Source organism: Ornithodoros turicata, unplaced genomic scaffold, assembly GCF_037126465.1.
Source record: "Ornithodoros turicata isolate Travis unplaced genomic scaffold, ASM3712646v1 ctg00000783.1, whole genome shotgun sequence".
NCBI lineage: Eukaryota > Metazoa > Arthropoda > Arachnida > Ixodida > Argasidae > Ornithodoros > Ornithodoros turicata.
Genome location: NW_026999401.1, coordinates 459,323 through 481,875, shown reverse-complemented (window position 1 = coordinate 481,875; position 22,553 = coordinate 459,323). Strand labels below are relative to the sequence as shown.

The 22,553-nt window shown below is 46.9% G+C and overlaps 2 protein-coding genes across 3 annotated transcripts; both read right to left on the bottom strand.

Annotated features, from left to right (window-relative positions):
- Window positions 1-3,787: 3,787 nt before the first annotated feature.
- Window positions 3,788-4,786, bottom strand: LOC135374852 (zinc finger protein 239-like). The gene has a single exon (XM_064607778.1). The coding sequence runs from the start codon at window positions 4,784-4,786 to the stop codon at window positions 3,788-3,790; it is 999 nt and encodes a 332-aa protein (XP_064463848.1).
- On the bottom strand, window positions 4,666-21,945 carry LOC135374873 (zinc finger protein 501-like). Of its 2 annotated transcripts, XR_010417135.1 has the most exons (4): window positions 21,798-21,945; window positions 10,199-11,413; window positions 9,762-10,046; window positions 4,666-4,752 (listed from the first exon to the last, which is right to left on the bottom strand). XR_010417135.1 is itself a non-coding variant. In XM_064607795.1 (3 exons), the coding sequence occupies exons 1-3, from the start codon at window positions 21,934-21,936 to the stop codon at window positions 9,952-9,954; spliced, it is 1,449 nt and encodes a 482-aa protein (XP_064463865.1). In that variant the 5' UTR covers window positions 21,937-21,945; the 3' UTR covers window positions 9,404-9,951. The 2 variants fall into 2 exon arrangements, 1 of the variants encoding a protein (XP_064463865.1); XM_064607795.1 differs by lacking the exon at window positions 4,666-4,752 and having other exon boundaries at window positions 9,404-10,046.
- Between the last annotated feature and the right edge of the window lie 608 nt (window positions 21,946-22,553).

Sequence of the window (22,553 nt, the reverse complement as noted above, 5' to 3'; positions counted from 1 at the left end):
AGTACTTTGCCTAGTACTTTGTACTTTACTTGAAGTACATTTGGAATTCGGTACTTTGTACTGTACTTGAAGTACTAATGGTGCCTGGTACTTTACTTGAAGTATAATTTTGAGGTACTTTGCCCATCACTGGTAATAGGGTGTATAGCATAAACTCTGTTCACTCTCAACGAGTGCATATCCCACGTGAAGTGACCCACTCTACAACGCATGAAAAATATAGAAGGCTCTCCCAACCTATCCTTGGTCAGTCTAGACGGGTGCATATTCAACGTGAACTGACCATCCCCACGACGTCTGAAATACACAAAAAGGCTCTGAAAGGCTCTACACGAACTGACCCACTACCACACGTGTAACTAACGACCCAGCGCACCATTAATCAGATTCCTACAGCTTGGGACAAAAGTTTAGCAACACCGGTGTGCAGAATTTCTCCAATGGAGCGACAACCTAGCAGCAAGCAGGAGTAGGCACATATACTGAGAGATGGATGTAATGGCCGGCCACCCGTTTCTTATTCGATCTCTTCGTGATTGCTCACTTGGGGACGCTCCTATGAAGAAATGGGTAGGCGCCGTGTTCCGTAAACTTTTGCCACAAAGCCGTGCAACAACAGAGGATATGAAATGAATCTGGGCACAGTGCCAGGTCCCGATTCAACATGGCACGATCACACACAGGCAGAGTTGTACACGTTACTCGAAAAAAGTAATTGATTACAATTACTGTTACTACTGCGCGAAAAGTAATTCTTTACCGTTACAAATTATTTCATCAAAAATGTAACCGTTACCGATTAGAAATGTAACGCGTTACTTTTCCCGTTACTTTTAAATTGTCTCGCCTCCTGTCCCAGATGAGGACGACCGTATAGGCGTTGAAACATCCGCTTCGTTTTGTTACTATTGTTACTGTTGCTCCAGTAGGTTGCGGTTGTAAGGAATTATCGTATTACTGTGGTCTGCATGGAACACGTGAGGACTAGAGATGGCCGTCACAGTGACCTCTGCGTCATTGCTTCAGTCGAATATCGGGCTTGCTGAAAAGAGTTGCCATTGTTGACAGAAGGTTAAAAAAGTAATCGATTACTCAGTAATTGATTACCGAAAATTGTAATTAGATTACTTGGAAAATTACTTGCTCACAAAATTAATTGATTACGTTAAAGGGTTCCTTTGATTCTCGCGATGTGCTGGCACCCCGGCCTTCATTTCTTTATCGCAACGAGGGGTCAGTGGGGAAATTTTGAAGGATTAGAGGAGATCTGGCAGATCGGAAGGCCTTTACGATAACGGCTCCAAAAATATGATAAGACAAGCACCTGATTCCTTTATAGTGGCTGGCATCACGTTACTGATCTTGAACATCACAACCTAGAGCATGGTTTTTGTAAGGCGTGTCCGACGTGCAAGGATCAATAATGGGTGCTTCTTTGTGATTACGTATTAGTGCCACGGAGGAACGTTGGGTGTGAGCAACACATAGCAGAAGGCCCGTGTGAGCTCTTCGAGCTGCTGCTGTTTTCTCTTGTTCGCTCTTGCATTGATGTCACGGCAGTGTTAACAGAACTGTACCAGCACGCTTCTTTGTGTGACATAGGAGTTAAGCAGGCCTACTGCTGTTTAGGAGATGTTGGCGAGCGGCGTACAAATGTTCGCAGATGCAGCGTGGACAGCACAAAGGAGTGGGGCACGGGGTTTTTTTATGTGGGCGCTGGGACAATTTCAGGGAGAAGTGCGCCGACATTCGGCGGAAAATTGTGGCATAGCCCATCGGTGGTTGGATTCGAACAGGCCGCTTCATAGTCTTACGCACGCCCTTTGCTATCGCCAACGAGCGGACGCCCCTACCCGTTCCGAGATGCCTCTAGTCACTCAGTGTGCCACAACGCGCCTCACGTGATGTCTTCCACGTCGTCTGGCAACACGACTGCCACGGAGATACAGTGTAGGCCACTGTCTCTTAAATTGAAGGCCCCGACGACCAGGGTTATCGTGACAGATTCAGCGGAGGAGGGGGGGGGGGGAAGCGAATCGGCTCAGAAACAATAAAGAACAGAAGTCTGTAGACCATGAAAGGTGAAAGTCACTGAAAAGGTTAGCCAGCTGTAGGAGTCGAGCCCACATCTTCTGGATTACCGGTCCAGCGCTCTACCAATTGAGCTAAGCTAACACACCTCCCCAGCGACTTCCAAGGGCGCGTCCCATCTGAAGGGACAAATCAACCACTCTCTCTCACTCAACCCCCTTTCACTCACCCATACACACAATCATATGACGGGATCGACGCAAGCGACAACTGTTGAACGTGAAAGAACTGATGTTCTGAGGCGGGAACAACATAGGAAGGACAAATACATACAATGCCTCAAATTGCCTAAGGAACTAACTATGGTGAGAAGGTCTATATTTATTAAAGTAAGCGGCAAGTCATTTAGGAATCACCCATTCAAAACCCTCGGAAAAGACCGGTAACACCGAAATGGGACGCAGTGATTAGATGGTCAGTTTATCTCACCGCTTTTGTAAATCACAATAACCTTGGACACTTGCACGCTCTTGCCAGTACGTAAACAGATGGCTGGCTACTTCCATCTTTAATGCCTGAGTTTCTTGACCCTATTTATCCTATTACCCTACCCTACCCTATCACATTACACTATTATCACTCTCAAGTACAGAAGAATCCAGTAAAGTCAAGTTTGAAGAGTAGTTGCTGTCCTAGTTGTAGTTCTAGTAGTTGCAGTATCCAGTCAACCCTCTTGGCACAGAAAAAAAAAACGTTCTGGTCACAGTTTTTAATCTCTCATACCATACACGTTTGTCTCTCCGTGATTTCTCCTGAGATGTCATTCACAAATTGTTACAAACTGTAGTGCATTCTACAATACATGCTTGTCAAACGAAACGTGATAGTCACGATTCCTCTTACAAGTTGTCGGGTCTTGTAGAAATATTTTTCTTTTTATTTCTTTGGGTTGATATATTTGTTCGTGTTTTCAGCTGAAGCGATGTAAGGCATAAAAGAAGCATTCATCATCATCATCATAAAGAGGAATAAAGAGTAGGCAAAAAGGCAAAGGAACAAAGAAACGAATAAAGAGGCAAACAGGAAACAATGCAATGCATGTTGTTCATGGAAGTAAACCTTGGTTAGCAGTTGAGAGCCACTGTATGGGTGTCCCTTCATTGTCTGTTTCTCTGTCACTGTTGTCTTCTTTTTTTATGTTTCACATGTGTCACCACCCAACCCAACTCTTTTTACCATCGGTCTGTTCATGCATGCGAGTTACCAGAACCAGAAATAAAACACGGCGGGATACAGATTGCATCCATACAGCCTTCCCCCATTTGTGCATTAGCATGTGTTTCTTCAGGCCTCTGGCTTCAGGACACACCACACCACTGCACTGGCACCCTCAAGTGTACTTGGTCCCTGCGCACTTCTATGATCAGTATCCCAAGTGTGTCCTGGCTACATGTTAAGCCGCAAGTTCGTGCTCTGGCTGAACTAGCTCTAGCAGCAGCTTCTCTAACTTTGTGTGTTCCTGCTCTACATGAACTCTGCAGTGCAGAGATTGCATCTCTCTGGCTTCCCATCCCTGTAGGTCTTCTTGTTACACTGCAGGTTGTCCTGTGCCTCAGGTCAGCAGAACAGGGAATGCTCTTTTATGGCTTCTCACCTCATCGTGCCTGGTTGTGATATGCTGCAGGACAGAGACCGCGCTTGTATCATACTGCAAGTTTGAGTTGTGGGTCAACACTGCAGAACAGAGGTTGCAAGTTTACGGCGGTTCACCCGTGTGTGTCCGCTTGTGACGTGACAAGGTTCCGCGCTGTCTGTACACTGCTGGACAGAGATCGCACTTGTATGGCTTCTCGCCCGTGTGTGTCCACATGTGCTGCTGTAGGTGCCCGCCCCTGCTGAACTCCCCAGGGCAGATATCGCACTTGTATGGCTTCTCACCTGTGTGTATCCGCCTGTGACGCCATAGGTGCCCGCTCTGACTGAACTTCGCAGGGCAAACATCGCACTTGTACGGCTTCTTACCCGTGTGTGTCCTCTTGTGACGCTGTAGGTGCCCACCCCGACTGAACTCTGCATGGCAGACATCGCACTTGTATGGCTTCTCACCCGTGTGTGTTCGCTTGTGCTGCTGCAGGGTCCCGCTCTGGCAGAACTCTGCGTCGCAGACATCGCACTTGTATGGCTTCTCGCCCGTGTGTGTCCGCATGTGCTCCTGCAGGATCCAACCCCCGCTGAACTCAGCAGGGCAGACATTGCACTTGTATGGCTTCTCACCCGTGTGTGTCCGCCTGTGACGCCATAGGTGCCCGCTCTGACTGAACTTCGCAGGGCAAACATCGCACTTGTATGGCTTCTTACCCATGTGTGTCCGCTTGTGACGCTGTAGGTGCCCACTCAGACTGAACTCTGCATGGCAGACATCGCACTTGTATGGCTTCTCACCCGTGTGTGTCTGCCTGTGACGCTGTAGGTGCCCACTCAGACTGAACTCTGCACGGCAGCCATCGCACTTGTATGGCTTCCCACTTGTGTGTGTTCGCTCGTGCTGCTGTAGTAGCACACCTCGGCTAAACTCCGCAGGGCAAACATCGCACTTGTATGGCTTCTTGCATGAATCTGTCCGCTTGTGGTGCTGTGTGTTCTCGCTCGGGCTGTACTCTGCAGGGTAGACGTCTCTGGGCTGGTCCTTAATATGGAGGGTACCAGTGCTTTCTCTTGCGTCTGAAATTTCATAAATAGGACATTCTGAGGGCATACCAATCGAGGCGCATCTATAATTCCACATTTTTGATAAAACAAGATGGCACCACGTTCCCTGCAGTATTTGCTGAGAGCTAAAGTGTAGGACTTTCAGACGGAGCGCTCTTAGCTCCATTCGGGACAGCCACGGTCAGTTTTGTTTCTTTTCGTTTCCTGCATGAGTACTTTCGTTATTTTCTTTTTGCTATGTAAATAGGCTATGCTTATTTTTTCTTGACTCCCCGACGTCTGCACTCGATGTTGTGTAATTTGTGTAAAGTTTCGGAAAATCTTCATATTGTTTGAATACCTCGGATACTTGAATACTCTCGAGGAAATTGCCTGTGCATAAAGAGATGCTGCTTCCTTCCATCGTTTTTGGTGCCTGAATTTCTCAGCCCTAGATATACCTCTCAAACAGAGAACAATCCTGTAACATCAAGTTTGTAGAGTAGCACCTGTTTCTAGTTGTACCATTCCCGTCAACGTTAAGAATAACTCTGGGGAAAAAACTGTCTTATTAACGAACGTGACAACAGCCACCCTGGAGACCTCTGGGGCAAGATAAGTGAACAAAATCCTCGCCTTGAACGAACAGAATAATTTTGCTCAATTAATATTTCCTCATGGCCCCAAGGGTTGCCGTAATCTCTAGAGACCGGATTGTCATGCAAATGCATATTCTTACGAGGTGAGTGCGAGTAAGCAAGTTTAGACCCGCACAGTACCCGCATGTGTGTGACCCGCACCCTCACCCGCAAGAATTTTATCCGGTTGACCCACACCCTCAGCGCTGTCTGTATACCCGCACTGTGACCCGCAGGGGAAGTGTTCCTCGTCCACTTTACCGCTGTTTCTATTTCAAAACAATGGAAACTCTGAGTGTTGGCTACGTGTCTCGGACAGCTTCGATCGTATGCAAATAAAACTGCAATTCAATAGAGAGCCTTAATAGTAATAATTCAAAGAGCATTAATAACCAAACTCTCCCGCCAGCACTTGCCTGTTGCAGTCTGGCACATGGATTTATACGGGCAACGACATAGTGCACTGCTGAGCTCACGTGTGACAGAGAGGGATCACTTAGTTGGCCACGGAGTGAGGGTAATGCGAGTATAACCGCATTTTACCCGCTGCGGTCGCGAATTCCTACCCGCAATTCGTGACGATATGCGGATAACTCGGGTAATCGGTATGCCCGCCCTCGGCTCTACATATTCTTTCCTGAACATGGTTTACACTGGTGGTGACGTGAAAGCACATTTGAGCCTTGTCCCAAACAATTTGCGGTAAGGTTTAAGTGAACATAAATGCAATTTCATACGTTGCTGCATATTTTGCGTTTTTGCTGCATATTTCCCTGCTCGTCATGACGTATTGATGTAAACCATATTTCGCATCGCAAGCCGCCAATGAGACACTCAGCATCGTGCAGTCTCCTTGAGATTGCTTCCCTGCGGTCGTCCTCGCCACTCAGCTTGTGCCCTCTGTGGCAGCAACAGAGACTATGACGCGTTCTCTTCTAAGGTGCCTACCGTTCATCTGCCACTTTCACGTCGTTTCCTTACGATGCCGAGACCTAAGCCATCAATTTCATGCCTCTACAAGAGATGGACGACAGAGAATCCAGATTTGTGCACCGACTGAAAGATATTATTCCGCAGGATTTGCGAGAAGGAGGCAAGAAAGGAGCACGCATGGAACATTCAACTATATAGACTTAACACTAACACTTAAGTCTCATCCCTTGACTTTTACAAGGCATGGGCTTTCATGCATTAGGGAGGATTACCAACGAGAATCTTTCGAGCACATAAGCGTAAATGGGGCTCGACACAATGTACGCGCAAAGACGAGATGCAAAATCCAGGTCGTTCTCTAGTATTTATTTACTTCACAAAAATTCACTGTCACGGCTGTTGATGTTTCCAGACTCAATTTTTCTTCCTTTTTTTTTTTTCGGTCTCTTATAAGTCAATGCAGAGAGGAAGTTCCAGCTGGACCAGCATGTCAGGTCCCACATTTCTGAAAGAGCAAAGGGGAGCAGGACTTCGCAACCCCTACGTCCACACGCTGTGAGCTCTCGCCTTGAGTTTGGCGAATTTTGTGCGGACATCTCTGCAGCCTGTGTCACCACTAATATATTCCGTGGTGCAAACTCGAAAACGCGACATTAAGAATATGCCTCGAGAAGTATACCCACAGGACGATACCGGCAGAATCGACAAGATTACCGGCAATCGCAAAGGTTACCTGCCTCTTTTGTACGAGAAAATCGTGAACGAAGTAAGGTCTTCTGTCGGGAACGGCCCAATGTGGGCTGCTGCGGATGAGACGACGGACCCTTGCGGTCGCTACGTAGCGCATCTTGTTGTTGGAAAACTTTATGATAATCGAAGGTCCAGAGGCCTTATCTGCTCGTGAGCTGAACACTCGAGAAAATAAAACCACGGCACCGTAGCCAGATTCGTAAACGATGCTCTCAAGCTACTCTGGCCAGACCAGGCGGGGAGAACTTTAGGGTATTTTACGCAGGTGCAGATGCGTACACGATAAAGGCTGCTGACACCCCGAAAGTTTTCTATCCAAACCTCATGCACGGAACGTGTTTGGCGCACGGCCTCAAGCGCGTGGCAGAGGAAGTCAGGGAGCCCTACCTACACGTCAACAAGATAGTGCCAGTCGTGAAGAAAATTTTTGTGAAGGCGACAAGTCGAAGAGTAACATACTCAGCAATGATGGCAGACGTTCCCCTGCCCCTCGAGCCTGTTGTGTCACAAGACGGGGCACCTGGTTGGAGGCAGTCGATTTCTACGCAACTCACTCGGGCGACTAGAAGGACGTGGCAAACACGTTCTGTTCCGACAGCAGCGCTGTCAGAGAAGTGGAAGCGCTGTTTGAAAAGCCAGTGCTAGCTATGGAGGTACAGTTAGCTTGGTCTTCCTCGCGCGAGCCGTCCAGAAGCTTGAAACGGGAGGCCTTCTGCTCTCGTGGAATCCTTGGATGTGGTGAAAGGTGTACGTGAAGAGCTCGCGAAGGTTACCAGTTCAGTCGGTGCAAAGGTTGTTACAAAATTTGACGCAGTGTTACTTTGCTGTTCTCCGATTAGTCGGCTATCTGTTTGCTTCCCTACCGGAGGTCGTGCCCACGCACACCTAGAGATGCAAAATTTGTAGAAATTTTCAATCGCAAAAAAAAAGCTTTTTCATTTTTTTTCCGAAAAATTTGAGAAAATGGAAACAAACCCAGTTACTGCTGATTGGAAGCTCTCCTGGCCAAGCCACAGCATACAATGAGCTAGAAACTTTATTAGTGTTCACCCTCTAGGCATAAATGCAGAGCAGAGCGTCCTATGAGACTGCTGTCTACTCAGCGATAGGTAATTAGAACAACCCGTCCACTCCGACATTATGTGAACGTGATGGCGATCGCTTGGAGCAGCCAGACGGAACTCTAAGTTGGTTGTTGTTGGCGGATTAGAGGCACCTAAGGTACTATTGGCGGGATGGAACGCACCGAAGGCATGAAAATTTACATTTCTGAATTTTTTCTCCTGGAAATTTTGGCAATTTTTCCGGAGACCAGGAAAAATACAAGGAAAAACTTTTTTGCCAAAATTTCTGGTTTTTTTCCCGGGGTTTCGCATCTCTACGCACACCTACTTTCAGCCTTCAAGTATGCGACACTCATAACGTAGAGAGAGGTCATTTTCGAACTATATAAGAAAATTTCTACTGACAGGCAACAGAACTTCACTCCAGACAATATTGAACAGTGTCTGGTGGCAAACGTTTTCTTCAACAGTTCCAATCATTGAAACGTGACCTTGCATTGTTTTTTCTCAATATTCCACTTTAGTTATCTTTCACTGCAATCCCCAACATATCCGGTTAAATAAAAAGTTTACATCTTCATTTAGGTCTTCATATACAGCTCGAGTTAATTATACCGCATACATGCCACATTTTTACTGCATGTTTTGAACAGGTTTTGTGCACAGATTCGTGCATGTTTCATTGATTTTTAGCGTGTATGACGGAACGAGACCATTTTTTCTACCTGCATTATTACTAGACTCTGATGTTTTAGGGTTAAACCTGATTTTTCCCCGAATTTGCACCCCGAATTGAGGTTCACCTATCTAGGGTTAAACCCGATTTCTACCTGCAAAACTACACCTAGTCTAGGCACCTCAAGGCATCGACATACTAGTTTCTCACAAAATATGTGACTGCCCCTTACTTCTGGCACTCTGAATAAACGGTAAAGTGAACGTTTATTCTACAATAATGCCCGATTTCTCCCCGAACTCAGTCTGATGGTAATTTTTCTGCCCGAATTTGCATGAATTTTCGACATCAATTTATTGACCCGATTTCTACCCCCTGAATTTGGAAAAATATAAAACCCGAAAACTTCAGGGTCTAATTATTACTAATGTTGACGGGAGCTGTAGTTCTAGTCGTTGCAGTGTCCGGTCGACCCTCTCGACACAAGAGAGAAAATGTTCTCGAGACTGATGTCACAGTCTTTAACCTCTCATACCATACACAACCGTCTCCTCGTAATTTCTCCTGAGACGTCATTCACAAATTGTTACAAATTGTAACACATTCCACAACAGATGCTCATAACACAAAAGGTTCACAAAGGGATTCATCATTTTCTTTTATTTCTTTGGGTCAATTTATTCGTTTGTGTTATCAGCTGAGGAGATGCAGGGCGCCAAAGAAGCATTCACCAAGAAAGGCATAAAGAGGCAAGCAGGAAACAATGCAGTGCATATGTTGTTCATGAAAATAAACCCAGCTTAGCAATTCAGAGCCACTGTACGGGTGTCCCTTCATTGTTTGTTTGTTTACTTTTCACGTGTGTCACCACCCAACCCAACTCTTTTTACCCTCTGCCTGTCCGTGCGTGCGAGTTTCAAAGTGCCAAACACAAGTAAAATATGGTGGGATACAAATCGAATCGGTACAGCGTTCCCCTACCTGTGCATTAGCATGTGCTTCTTCAAGTGTCTGCGTCAAGGACATGGGACAGCCCAGGACTGGTGCACTTTAACGTGTACTTGTGTGGTCGCTATCCCAAGTGTGTCGTGGCTGCATGTTGGGTCACAGGTTCGTTGCTGTGGCTCAACTAGCTCTAGGAGCTTCTTCTCCAACTTTGTGCATTCCTGCTCTACACGAACTCTGCAGTGCAGAGGTTGCACTTGTATGGCTTCACACCCATGTAGGTCTTCTTGTTGCACTGCAGGTTTGTGCTGTGCCTCAGGTCTGCAGAATAGAGAATACTGTTTTATGGCTTCTCACCTCAGGGTGCGTGCTTGCGATATTCTGCAGGACAGAGACTGCACACGTTTCACACCGCAAGCTTGCGTTATGGATGAACACTGCAGGACAGAGGTTGCAGTCTTATGGCTGCTCACCTGTATGTTTTCGAATGTGATGTGACAAGGCTGAACGCTGTCTGAACACTGCAGGACAGAGACGGCACTTGTATGGCTTCTCGTCTGTGTGTGTCCGCTTGTGCTGCTGTAGGTTCCCACTCTGGTTGAACTCTGCATCGCAGACATCGCACTTGTATGGCTTCTCGCCTGTGTGTGTCCGCTTGTGCGGCTTTAAGTGCCCGCTGTGGCTGAACTCTGCGTGGCAGACATCGCACTTGTACGGCTTCTCGCCCGTGTGTGTCCGCTTGTGGTGCTTTAAGTGCCCGCTGTGGCGGAACTCTGCGTGGCAGACATCGCACTTGTATGGCCTCTCACCCGTGTGTGTTCGCTTGTGCTGTCGTAGGTTCCCCCACTGACTGAACTCCGCAGGGCAGATATCGCACTTGTATGGCTTCTCGCCCGTGTGTGTCTGCTTGTGACGCCGTAACTGCCAGCACTGACTGAACTCCACAGGGCAGATATCGCACTTGTATGGCCCCTCGCCCGTGTGTGTCCGCTTGTGCCGCCGTAACTGTCCACTCTGACTGAACTTCGCAGGGCAGACAGTGCACTTGTATGGCTTGTCACCCGTGTGTGTCTGCTTGTGCTGCTGTAGGGTCCCGCTCTGGCTGAACTCTGCGTGGCAGACATTGCACTTGTATGGCTTCTCACCCGTGTGTGTTCGCTTGTGCTGCTGTAGGGTCCCACTCTGGCTGAACTCCGCAGGGCAGAGATCGCACTTGTATGGCTTCTCGCCCGTGTGTGTCCGCTTGTGCTGCTGTAGGTGCCCGATCAGGCTGAACACTGCATGACAGACATTGCACATGTATGGCTTCTTGCCCGTGTGTGTGCACTTGTGGCGCTGTAGGTTTCCCCGCCGGCTGAACTCAGCAGGGCAGACATTGCACTTGTATGGCTTATCGCCTGTGTGTGTCTGCTTGTGCTGCTCCAGGTTAGCATTCCGGGTGAACTCTGCAGGGCAGACATCGCACTTGTATGGCTTCTTGGATGAATGTGTCCACTTCTGCTGCTGTAGGTTCCGGCTCGTGCTGAACTCTGGAACCATGTGGTTCTCGTCTCCTGCAGACCATGAGGATGCAGAGGGACAGGTGCTGCACCGAGAACCCATCACTCCCAACTGAACATCCGATGGAGGAGTAGTGGAACACTTTTCAGACTCGTGACAGTGTGCAAATACGTGGCATTCTCTTGCATCTGAAATTTCACAAATCTGACATTACGAGGGCATACGAGATGAGGAGCATTTCTGACTCTGGACTTTTGAAAAACTAGGTGGCGCCACATTGACAAAGCCCTGTCACGCCATTTGCCTTCCAACTCCACAAATAATCCCCATTGTGCAAAATTAAGGCCACAAGCTTAAAGCAGCTCACACCATACTCCAGCATTCGCCAAGAAGTGAAGCGTAGGACTTTCGGAGGGAACCACCTCAGCTTAATTCGAGACAGTCACAGCGTTTTGTTTTTCTTTTTCCGTATGAGCATTTTTGTTAATTTTTGTTTCAGTGTCATATAATTAAGCTATGCTTAAATATGCACGGCTTATCTCCGCCATCATGTGACTGAACGTGCAGGAAGGGCTTCCGAGCCATTATGCTAATTTGACATGGCTGAGCCATTCCAGCCAAAGCTGGCCAACGATGTACTAGCTCAGCCATTTAGAGTAGACTGAAAAAAAAACTGCTCATATTTCGTTACTGGGGTGCATGAGGAACGTAAGCTCTCTTTTTCACCATACTCACCGTGGATTCGGCTCATTTGCATATCAAAATTCGAGGATGCTTATTCTTACGCACATGGGTGTTTCAGGATCTGTTAGACTTTAAGTATGGCTTGCAACTAGGATGGTCCACTCAACCTGCCCTGTCGTTTGTGCCCGAAATCCCGATTAAAAAGTTAACCCCTCGAACTTTTTGAAAAATATCTAATTTTGTTCACTAAATTGGTAATTTTTTTTTCTTCGCGCGATACGTGGCATTCCATAAAGGCTGGCGCAGAAATTTTGCTCTATGTAAAGAGATGGAAGAGATATTACATTCTGCAGAAAGGTGACAGAGAGAATACACAAATGTAGGAAGCTCAAAGTATTCGGTAAATTCATCAACAAGCGAAATATCGAAATGCTTCCGGAATGCCCCTGAGAATGAATGGGGACCAACGAGGAGCAGACGGGCGGATCATTTTTTGTTGACGGAACACCAGTGACTGCTGCTTGCTAAACCAGCCGCACTGTCATCGTCCTCTTTGCCCGAAGAGCTCCGAGGCTCCAAATCACCGCTTTCATTTCTGCTTCCCAGATCACAGTCTTCACAAATCTCATGGTAACTTTGTTTTTGTGACAAACGCGATGGGTGAGAGGTTTAAAAACTGTTTAAAAAAAATCTGTGCTGTCAGCTCACGTTTTTCGCCTCAAACGGCGACACGAACGACATACAGTGCTGCCCCCTACACTCGTAGAACCAGAACGTCGTGTGGACAGATCAAAATTTTTCAAAGCAATCAAACAAAAACTGTTTTTCTGAAGACAAGTGACGCTCTTCCAAAGCGGTTAAGGGGTCAAACTTCGAGAACGAGTCAGGGACGTTTGATCATCACCAGTCAGGGACTCATGTAGAGAGACACCACCTCCTCTACAAGCACGAATAATCTCGGGCTCCTACAAGGACGCTGATCGACCACAAATGTGCTCTGTTCCTAAACCAACAAAAAAGTTGGTCCAAAATGGGCTCTGTCCTTAAAGGTACTATAAAGCAGTCGAGGTCTAACCTATGCAATCAGCATGACGTGAGAGTGCTAGATTCAAAGGTTCAGCGCAACAAGTAATATGCGCATGAGTTTACTCTAAGTATTTTTAATTGGTAAATAAAAACGCGGTCAAGAATGTCGGGGCGACGCCTTGTGGGAAGAAGTCCTCAATTTGTCAGGCATTCCTTGTAAACAAGGAGACCGATAAACAGATGGCTTTCCTGTTGGGTTTTGCAAATACTACATTTTGAGAGAAAATAAACAAAAGCCGAATCTTGCACTCAGTAGCTAAACGTCTATACCTGGGTCTTGTTTCAGCACCATGGCACTGCTATCGTACGTCGCTCTGTTTGGCCCAGAGTCGTGCGCACGAGACACTTTCGCCGGCGTATTCGGCGGAGTTGGCGTTTTGTTGGTCTGCTTTGCCACAGTGCTGCCAGTAGATTTAAAGGTACTGTGAAGCAGTATACAAGCATGATATGCCGGTGATGTGACTAAAGACTTTGTTGCTTCTAAATACCATATGCAGAACCACACGACCGACAAGGCGCTATAAATATTTTTAATTTGCCACGAAAGAGGTGAGGGTGGAGCGTAGTGGAGCGGTGCGACGTCTGCTGTCAAACAACCCCTTGTACAGCGGGCAACACTGAAAATTGGTATTGCACACTATTACATCGGAACTTTGTTATTTTAGTAACCATATTATTAGTTTTCCTGTTTACCTATGCATTCTGAAACCCCTGTTAACAGTTTAACCTGTTAACCCCTGTTTTTGCAAAGTAACCCAGCGCTGTTCGATGGAGGCTCTCCCTATTTCTCTGCTGCGCCTGCGCACTCCTCCTGTTTGCGGCCCCATTCGAACAAACTCTCTCTGTGAACCTCTGTGAACAAACAAGACCCGATGGCTCCTTGAACGTCTGACACATTTTTTTCACCGGCTCAGCATTTCATTTCAGTTCGCTTATCCATTTATCCTCAGATGTGGATCGTTGTGTGGATTGCAGGGGCGGATTTTATGGTGGATTGTTATGTCGGGCCCAGTGTTATACGCATGCAATGTGGTTGCCGTCGTATGTGTCAGGAGACCGGATTCATTTCGAATACCTAGTACAGTGTTGCCCGTAATCTTTCATTGTAATTTCCTAATTAATTGCACCGTCGATTGGAAAGAAACTTGCGCAGTTTTTGTCCTGGTGGCTTGGACTATCGAACAGCCACACTAAATGACATTTGATCGGTGAAGTCTCTGTCCTCTGAGATCCCTCTTCACGTCTGAGAACAGGAAGTAGTCACTTGGTGCCAGGTCTGGACTGTAGGGTGGGTGGTGGATTTCTTCGAAGCCACACTCCTTCAATGCATCCTTGGCAACAGAAGCCGTGGGGACAGGGGCATTAACCTGGAGCAACCGGACACCTCGACTCAACCTGCCGTGCTTCTTTTCCTTGATGGCGTCTCGCAGTCGGTGCAGGAGTGAAGCATAAGTCGCATTCACTGTGGTGTTCCTCTCTTTGAAGTCGATGAGGAGGATCCAATGACAATCCCAAAATATTCTTGCCATGATCTTCTTTGTGGATTGTGTGACCTTGGCTTTTCTTGGGGGTGCTTCTCCTGGTTTGCGCCATTCCATTAACTCTTCTTTCGGAGGGGGATCATAGTAGAGCACCATAGTCTCATCCCCTGTGACAATTAACTTCAATATTTCTTCTTCGTTCTCTTGACAGAGCTCCAAAAACTCTTTGGCACAGACGATGCGCCATTGCTTTTGAACTGACGAGAGAAGTCGTGGCACCCATCTCGCACTGACCTTTTTCAAGTGAAGGCCCTCGCCGATGATGCGAAAAACAGTTGTTTTGGAAAGCCCCAGCCTTTCTGAGATTTCCTTCACCTTCGGACACGAGTAGAGCCAGGAGTTAACGAAAGGAAGAGTATTGATTCCCCCTCCTTCTATAGCATGCAAAACGTGATTAGCGCTGAGACGAGAGTTATTTTCACTGATCAAAAAGAGGTCACGTGGGATTGCGTGACGCTTGCAAAATGTACAGCAATATGCGTGAGAATGGCAAAGCGGAACTTGTGCACTTCATGGCTTCATGGTAGCTGCCAGAAAATTGAAACAAACTTATGAGACACTGGATTACAAGTATGTTGGTATCTTTTTCATTCCTGCACATCATTTCACATTGCACCGTACGTGAATATGTGGGTGTCGTGTCTCACGATGCTGGGGAAGTAGTTGCATAGAGAAGTGTGCATGGTTCCAGACTTTTTAATTTTTGATCGCGTAATCAGAATATCGGCACTTCTCGCGTTGTGGCTTGCCTGTGACCGACCAAGAGCTGTTCCCCTACTAGCGCTTCTTACAAACGACGAAACAAAACATGTGGAAAGGCATACTTTTGATTACTCATCATATATAACCAGAAAATGTATCGTTCTCAGGTTGCTGCCACTACTCCATGCGCCCGCAATTGTCCTGCGTGTATGATTACACTAACGACATCGCCCACCATGGCGGAAGTGTTTTGCGCACACGCGTTTGAGCATGAAGCCTGCAGGTAACAGCTGACGCTGACCCTTCGGACATACTGATTCTGAATTTACATATTGTAGCTTAGAGGAATTCCGAATGCCCAGAGTGACACGCGCTTATAACATTGTGACATCAGTGCAGTGGCATAAGCACTAATGTAGTGCCCCCCCGAAAATGAATGAGGGGCAGTGGATTATCCAGAATCCCAAGCACGAGAGGGGTGTTGGAAAAAGTGGGGGGGGTCATCATTATAGTTACGTCATTACAGCTTAACATATCATTACAGGCATGTCTGAAGCTGAAATTGCAAGGGCGCCACCTGTAGGGGGTTCACAGGCAAAAAAAGTTAGGGGGGTGTCACTGAACATTTGGGGGGTGTAGGGGTGTCTGGATAAAGCACTGACGAGAGAGACTCCTCCACCCCATGTAAAGCCTCATAGAGCACTTTCTTTTTCTGGCTTACAGCTGCATCATTATGACATAATTGCCATTGTTGTCCATAATTTCTTGAATATGTTTTGAATATATGAAAAAAAAAAAGTCGTTGACACCATACGTCGTATGGTCATCATCAAACAAGAGCACATGTCGTTTTGTTCAGCACCTTATGTACTTTTTTAAAAATTTCAGGTGGACGTAAATTCTAGAAGCCTGCTAGTGGAGGAAAAGATCATGGTCATAGGTCATGTGGCTCCTGGAGCTCCCAGTGGGCTCCCTTGTGGAGTAACCTTTCAAAACACACGCAAACATTTTGCTCACACAACCAATGAGTAGGATGTTGCTCGAATACTGAGAGAAAATGGCGTAACTCATAAAAATATCGTACAACACAGTATGAGAATAAAAACATTTTTCACGAGGGATGCATGAAACACTGTCGCAGTATTGTGTACATGAACCATTGTGTGTAACACAAACCGTGGGGGCACACTACCTCAGACACGCTTTTGGAACCATAAAACACAGCGACTGCTAATGTGGTGGATGCTTCTGTTTTCTTTTTGGCCGTGATGAAACATCTTCGGCCTTAATGGGATATTGGCCTAACGAGACCTTCGGTTGTAATGAGACTTTGGCCATAATGAGATGTTACTGTTTCATCAGCACTTACAATGCCAACATGGGTGTTCACTGTTCATGAAAGTTTTTTGAAGAGCAAATTTCTTTTTTTTTACAGATTTCAGCTTGCCTCATAAAAACAGCACCTTGTTCCACTGTAAAATATTTTTACTGTACACATGCATATAAGCATCTATACATTACACCAATCCAATACATTCATACATATTCTGTACTAGCACTTGGGACATTTTTCTGAGGATAACACAACTATGACGATGCTTGTTTTCGGGGCTTAATTAACTTAATGAACTCTTAACATAAATACTCATTAACATAATTAACTCTTGGAAGCCTTTAACCTACGATGTGGTATTCGATTCGATGTTCAAATTTTTTAGATATATTTGTATTCAATGCGTATTTGAGAACTTCATTATTCACACCCCTCTCATAAATGGGGATCCAAACAACCTTGCGGCTGCTGTTCCGTTAAAACAGCAATTCTGTTTAAGAGATTTTCGTTTAGTGAGATTCCACTGTATTTCACATTGAAAGCACAGGAAAAGTCGGGGCAAAGTCGACGCCACACAGCTTGACTGCTGGGCCAAGACACGCAATGTTCTGTGCATTCGTCACCAGTGAGCAGCGACACCCACTCTCCCCCGATATTCGTGGACCCGGGAGTAAAGCCCGACCGGCACAACTACTTGAACGACATTCTAAACATAACAAGATAACAAACCACACACGTCCCAACAAGACTTTGCGCACAAATTGGTGAGGGACTGGCGCAAGGAAAACTTGCACGATTTCATCTCGGCACAAGATTGGAGCCCCACTTCTACCCTCTCAATCACTCTGTAGGGGTCGTATAAGAAGCCAAGGCGCATACGGGTGTCTCCGAAAACGTGACGCTGAATTTTAATCAAAGGGACGGTCTCGTACAGCCAGGGCGATTCTGAAACTTTGCCAAAACTAGTTTCACGAGTACTGTACAGAGCAGACGACGAAAGCTGCGCTTCTCTCATGCATACGTCACGTATGACGTCAGCCTGCGGGTGCATCGTCGTTGCCATGTTAATTGTAACTTGCAGAAGCACCTTGGGTTGAGTAATCCCCTTTGATCTCAAAATGGGGACACTCAGGCATATACCTCCGCGAGCGGAGAATGTAGTCCGAGCATTGACTGTGGGGTCTCCCATAATGTGGCGCATAATCGGATACGTGGAAGCTAAGTCACGTGTTTTCTTTCCGCGAGTATTTAATGCGTTTTTTAAATAAACACGTACTCCTTCTCCATGTATGTCGTCAGTGACACTTAATTTCGAAACGTGATCAGTGTACAATGGGGAGTGTAATGGAAGCGCGCGTAATATAGTTTTGGTCGGAGCTGTAATGTGACCGCGCGCGCCGATGGCCAGAGACTTCAGATTTGTGATTGTGGATGGGGTTGTTCTGCGACTTTTAACTTGTCTCTGAGGATTAACATAGTTGTTCTGAACCACCATGCTTGCCGCTACTTAGAATGCACTTTTTCCACCTGAGAACTGAAAGAAAATGTACGAGAGTTGCCGCGGTGCCCAGTAACTTCTGAAAGTCGTCTGCTCATGCCGATGCACTAGTGTGCGCAAAAGCAGACGATTTCTGTATCCTATTACGGACCTACCCGCAGGGCGACATGGCCGTTCTTATTGTTGCAAACACAGATCGCGGCATGCTCTGCAATCTTTATCAATTTAATTCGGTTATTTAATAACTCTGGCGTGTTTTGTCGGGTAAATTAGCAGTATTCCATTTTCAACAAAGGGCAATCGAATGATACACTTTATGAAAGGGGCAGGGGGTACGAGACCATCCCTTTAAGAAAACTATGCCACACTGAATCATACGGTCAACAGCGCTTGTTCTTACTAGGTTTTTGCCACCTCCTGATGTGCATGTCATGTAACCGAAGTTTAATCGCGTAAATTTTTGCGAACTGAACTCGGAAATTTGCCGAGTAAAGGTCGCTTCTTTACCCCATCAGGGTGGAGGGTGTGCCGAATTTACTCAAATTAATGATAATTGACAGGAATTTTGAGGAGCTATCGTACGGGGAAAAAATAGCCGAAAATCATGCTCTACGGAGCTCATAGCTTATAACACAGACATAGCTTATCGCATCCTGCTTCGGCTGGGATAATACAATCCCTCTCTCAACTTCAGAACTGCCACTTTTTCTACCATCACTCCGTGGGCTGGGTATCCAACCTCCTTTCGTCGGATTGGAGTATACGCAGGTCTGGCTCTCTGTTAGTGCTACCTATTGATTGTGCTGCGTTGATTCAAATTATTTCCTTACGTCTGCGCTATTCATTTAATAAGAAATTGAATAATTAAGTGTGTTGTGTCATTCTGTTATCAAGGGGGTCTCTTAGGTCTCTCATGATCTTAGACGATCTTTCCACAAAAATTTCGACGCACGAAAACACGTACAAAAATGCCCGAAGATAGTGAAAGATCCTGCAATTGTGACTGAAATGGGGTGTTGTGGCCACGGGCTTTCTAATTAGTGCAACGAAAAGAGACGTTTCCTTGGCAACCTTTTAGCTCAATTAAGCTAATTAGACAAATTAATGAGGTACACTGATGGAAACCACCTGTTTGGGCGGCAAAAACCTTCACAAGCATCACGCAGAAGGTTCCTGAATTTTACCTCGAGCACATTTAAAAAAAATAATTAGGGGTCACTCTTACGTGAAACACCATGTATTCAAGGTGGCTGCCCCCATAGCTCCCTTACAAGTCTTTTCAATTTTAAACATTACCTACGCTGCAGTTTATGTTTCCAATTAAAGCTGAAAACGTCGAGATAATGCGACAATGCACGTACGAAATATCTCTGTGTGATTCTGCCAGAGAGACTTCAGTAAAACAGAGCATGTGCTAGAAAGTTCTAGTACGTGCCTCATCGAAAAGTTAAAAATATTTCTGTCGCATTCCTTTCTTTTTTTTCATTCATACCCTGCCACTCGGATTTTTTTTTTTTGCGACTGGATTCAATTGAGCACTTTACAGTAAACCCCCGTTAACTCGAAGTCGCAAAATCCGGGAGAAATTTCGAGTTAACCGGGGTTTCGAGATAAGCGGGTTATCGCAATTTTCGACATATACTGGCGGCCGAGGTAAGGAAAAACACGCCGAGCTTGCGTTAGACAACTGGTGAACTCAAAGTATTTATTCGCTCACTGTACAGAGAAGAAATTCGTTATCGTTGTTTGTTTCGTCTCCGGTGTCAGGAACGCGTCCTCAAGTATCTTCACACACCGCATTAGGCTGTCTTGCCCACCGCTACACTCAACCTTGTTGCGGAGCAACCGCAGCGCATTTCTTAACTCCGCCGTTGTCGGAAGCTCTCGCGGCTCCTCACAGTGAACTGCTTCGGCACAGTCAACCTTGGTTGTGTTCAACGTCGTCTGCACAATTTCTGCGTCGCTCATTTCACCCGTAACTGGCACATCCTTATCGTACAGTGCGTACTCATCAAAATTTACGCTTTCATCAACGTTTTCCTCGTTGCCTGTAACGCGGACCACGTCTCTGAGAAGCGCGTCGCACTCGTTGAACTCTTCAATGCACGGCTCTGGCGTACGTGCAGCACGTGAGAAGCCAACGTGCGCAAAACAGTTCGCAATTGATGCTGCAGGCACTTGCGTCCAGGCGTTGTGGATGAGGTGCACTGCCCCAAGCAGGTCAACTTCGTAAGATTTTCCATTGTCGTAGGACAGCAACACGCGACGAAGCAGACTTTTCCGGTATAGCTTTCGAGCAATCTCGATCACGCCTTGGTCCATCGGCTGCAGTACGGAAGTCATGTTGGGCGGCAGGAACTCCAACTCGATGGCGTCAAGGTTATCAATCTTGCCATGCCCCGGGCAATTGTCCACAAGGAACAACACTTTGCGATTGTCCCTTGCAAATTTGCGGTCCAGAGTGCGCACATACTCTTCAAATAGAGCTGCGGTCATCCACGCGGTCTTATTTGCCTTGTAGTGCACATCACTTGGCAGCCGTGCATTCCTGAAGCACATTGGATTGCATGCCTTGCCGATGATCAGAAGTGGCAACTTCTCTTCGCCAGTCGCATTGGCTCCGAAAAGCAGCGTGATTCTGTCTTTTCGCTGCTTTGCGCCCACACAAGCATCGCCCTTTGGTGCGAAGGTTCGGCCGGGAAGCATCTTATAAAACAAAGCTGCCTCGTCGAGGTTGAAAATGTCCTTATCACTGTACAACTGCTGCAATTCTACGAGCCGGTGATTACGCCAATTTACCGCTGCAGCACCATCAACCGCCCCACTTTCGCCATGTATGGTCTTGGACACAACATTGTTCCTGGCTTTAAAACGGTCGAACCATCCGTTGCTGCAGGAGAAATCCGTGTATCCCATCTGCAGGGCAAAGTCGTCGGCTTTTTCCATCATCATAGGTCCTGTCACTGGTAGATTTGCAGCCCTCGCGTTTTGCAGCCACAACAGTAGGGCAGCCTCGACGTCCGGGAACTTTGAAGCTCTGCACCGTTTCCGCTTGTTTGAAAAACTCTGTTGGAATCCATCAAGCACCTTTTCCTTGTTCTTCAGGACTGTGGAAAGTGTGGACAAAGGGATGCCAAATTCCTTTGCGATTGTCGTCCTCGTCTTGCCGCCCTTTTCCACTTCCTTGATCAGTGCAGCCTTCCGTTCCAGTGTGAGAGTCTTGCACTGCCTGCGTTGCGCCATGGCGACGTTCGGGTACAGCCAGCCTTGGAAGCAAGTGAAGACAGCAACAACAGAAACAAAAGTGAACCAGAGACGGGGCGCATTCGTAGCCCTCTCCCGCGCTCTCCCCATTGCCACGGGTTCATTGGGCCACGCCGCCACGCGCTCGCACCTCCTCGCCATCGCGTGACTCAGAGTGCAGGCGCGTAGGTTTTGAGTGTTTGGAGATATCACTGATATCACAAGCAGTTGTAAACGGCTCTTCCGAGATTTGACCTCCACATTCTCCTCGGCGCGCGGAAGGGAAGAATGCACAGACCGGTTCGGAGGCTTCCCGCTGAGGAGATTTCGAGTTATCCGTTTTTTTCCCTCAACGCCCTTCGAGATAAGAGGGGGCAAATACATGGCAATTATAGGAGAATATTACATGATAAAAAAAAATTTCGAGTTATCCGGGGTTTCGAGATATCCGAGTTCGAGTTAACGAGGGTTTACTGTATATTTACCTCCAGACGTTGAGTCTTGTCTGTGTCCCATCTGGTCCTGTTCCGCCAAGATTGCAGTGTTGTACGGCTCAGTCTTCACTTCTACGATGGGATGTTCACTTGAACAGTGCTCTTGAGGTTCTTCTTTGATGTGGTACATCTCAGCTGTCACCCCTGAAGCAAACACAAACAAGGAAGAAGTAAATGTTATCACATTGTAAAGCTTCAAGTAAAGTTATACGGTCATCTCAAGTTTCCGTCAGTTCCCTTTCTGAACCTAGTTCCATTCTATTGGCTCCTACCTGTACATACCGCATACAAAAACATCAGTCCCGGTGGCATTGTCAGTGCCACGCCAAAGACCGACGGCTTACGGAAATAAAGTCTTCTTCCTGCGTTGGTTTCGTACGAGATGGCTGCTCCTCATTCGCGCAACAACATGGTGCCAGAAGTGGGGTGATGCAGACCCCCCCCCCCCTTCATTCCACCATACCGGATACCCCACCGGGTGCAGAAACCGTGGCCAATGGAGCGTCGGCGTCTACGAAGCCTCAGCCGCTACAATTCAGCGGCGTCAGTGGCCTTGGTCTCTTAGCGCCTTCCATGTTCGACTCTGTGTACTCAGCAGAGTGGCCGTCGTGGCGAGCAGTCTTCGAGGACTATGCCTTCGCTTCAGGTATCGCAAGATATAAACACGCGTGCGAACACTCCTCTACTGGCACGGGGCTCCAAGCTCGCCCGCTCCTCTGGGCCTCGAGAAACCCGAAGACAGCGAGT

Excerpts from the sequence above, each read along its gene's own strand:
- LOC135374852 (XM_064607778.1), bottom strand. The coding sequence starts at position 4,786 with ATGCCCTCAGAATGTCCTATTTATGAAATTTCAGACGCAAGAGAAAGC.
- LOC135374873 (XM_064607795.1), bottom strand. The coding sequence starts at position 21,936 with ATGTACCACATCAAAGAAGAACCTCAAGAGCACTGTTCAAGTGAACAT. Across the intron at positions 11,414-21,797 it reads ACAAGACTCAACGTCTGGAG|ATGCAAGAGAATGCCACGTA; the intron begins GTAAATATACAG and ends GTGAAATTTCAG. Across the intron at positions 10,047-10,198 it reads TCACATTCGAAAACATACAG|ACCTGAGGCACAGCACAAAC; the intron begins GTGAGCAGCCAT and ends TCTATTCTGCAG.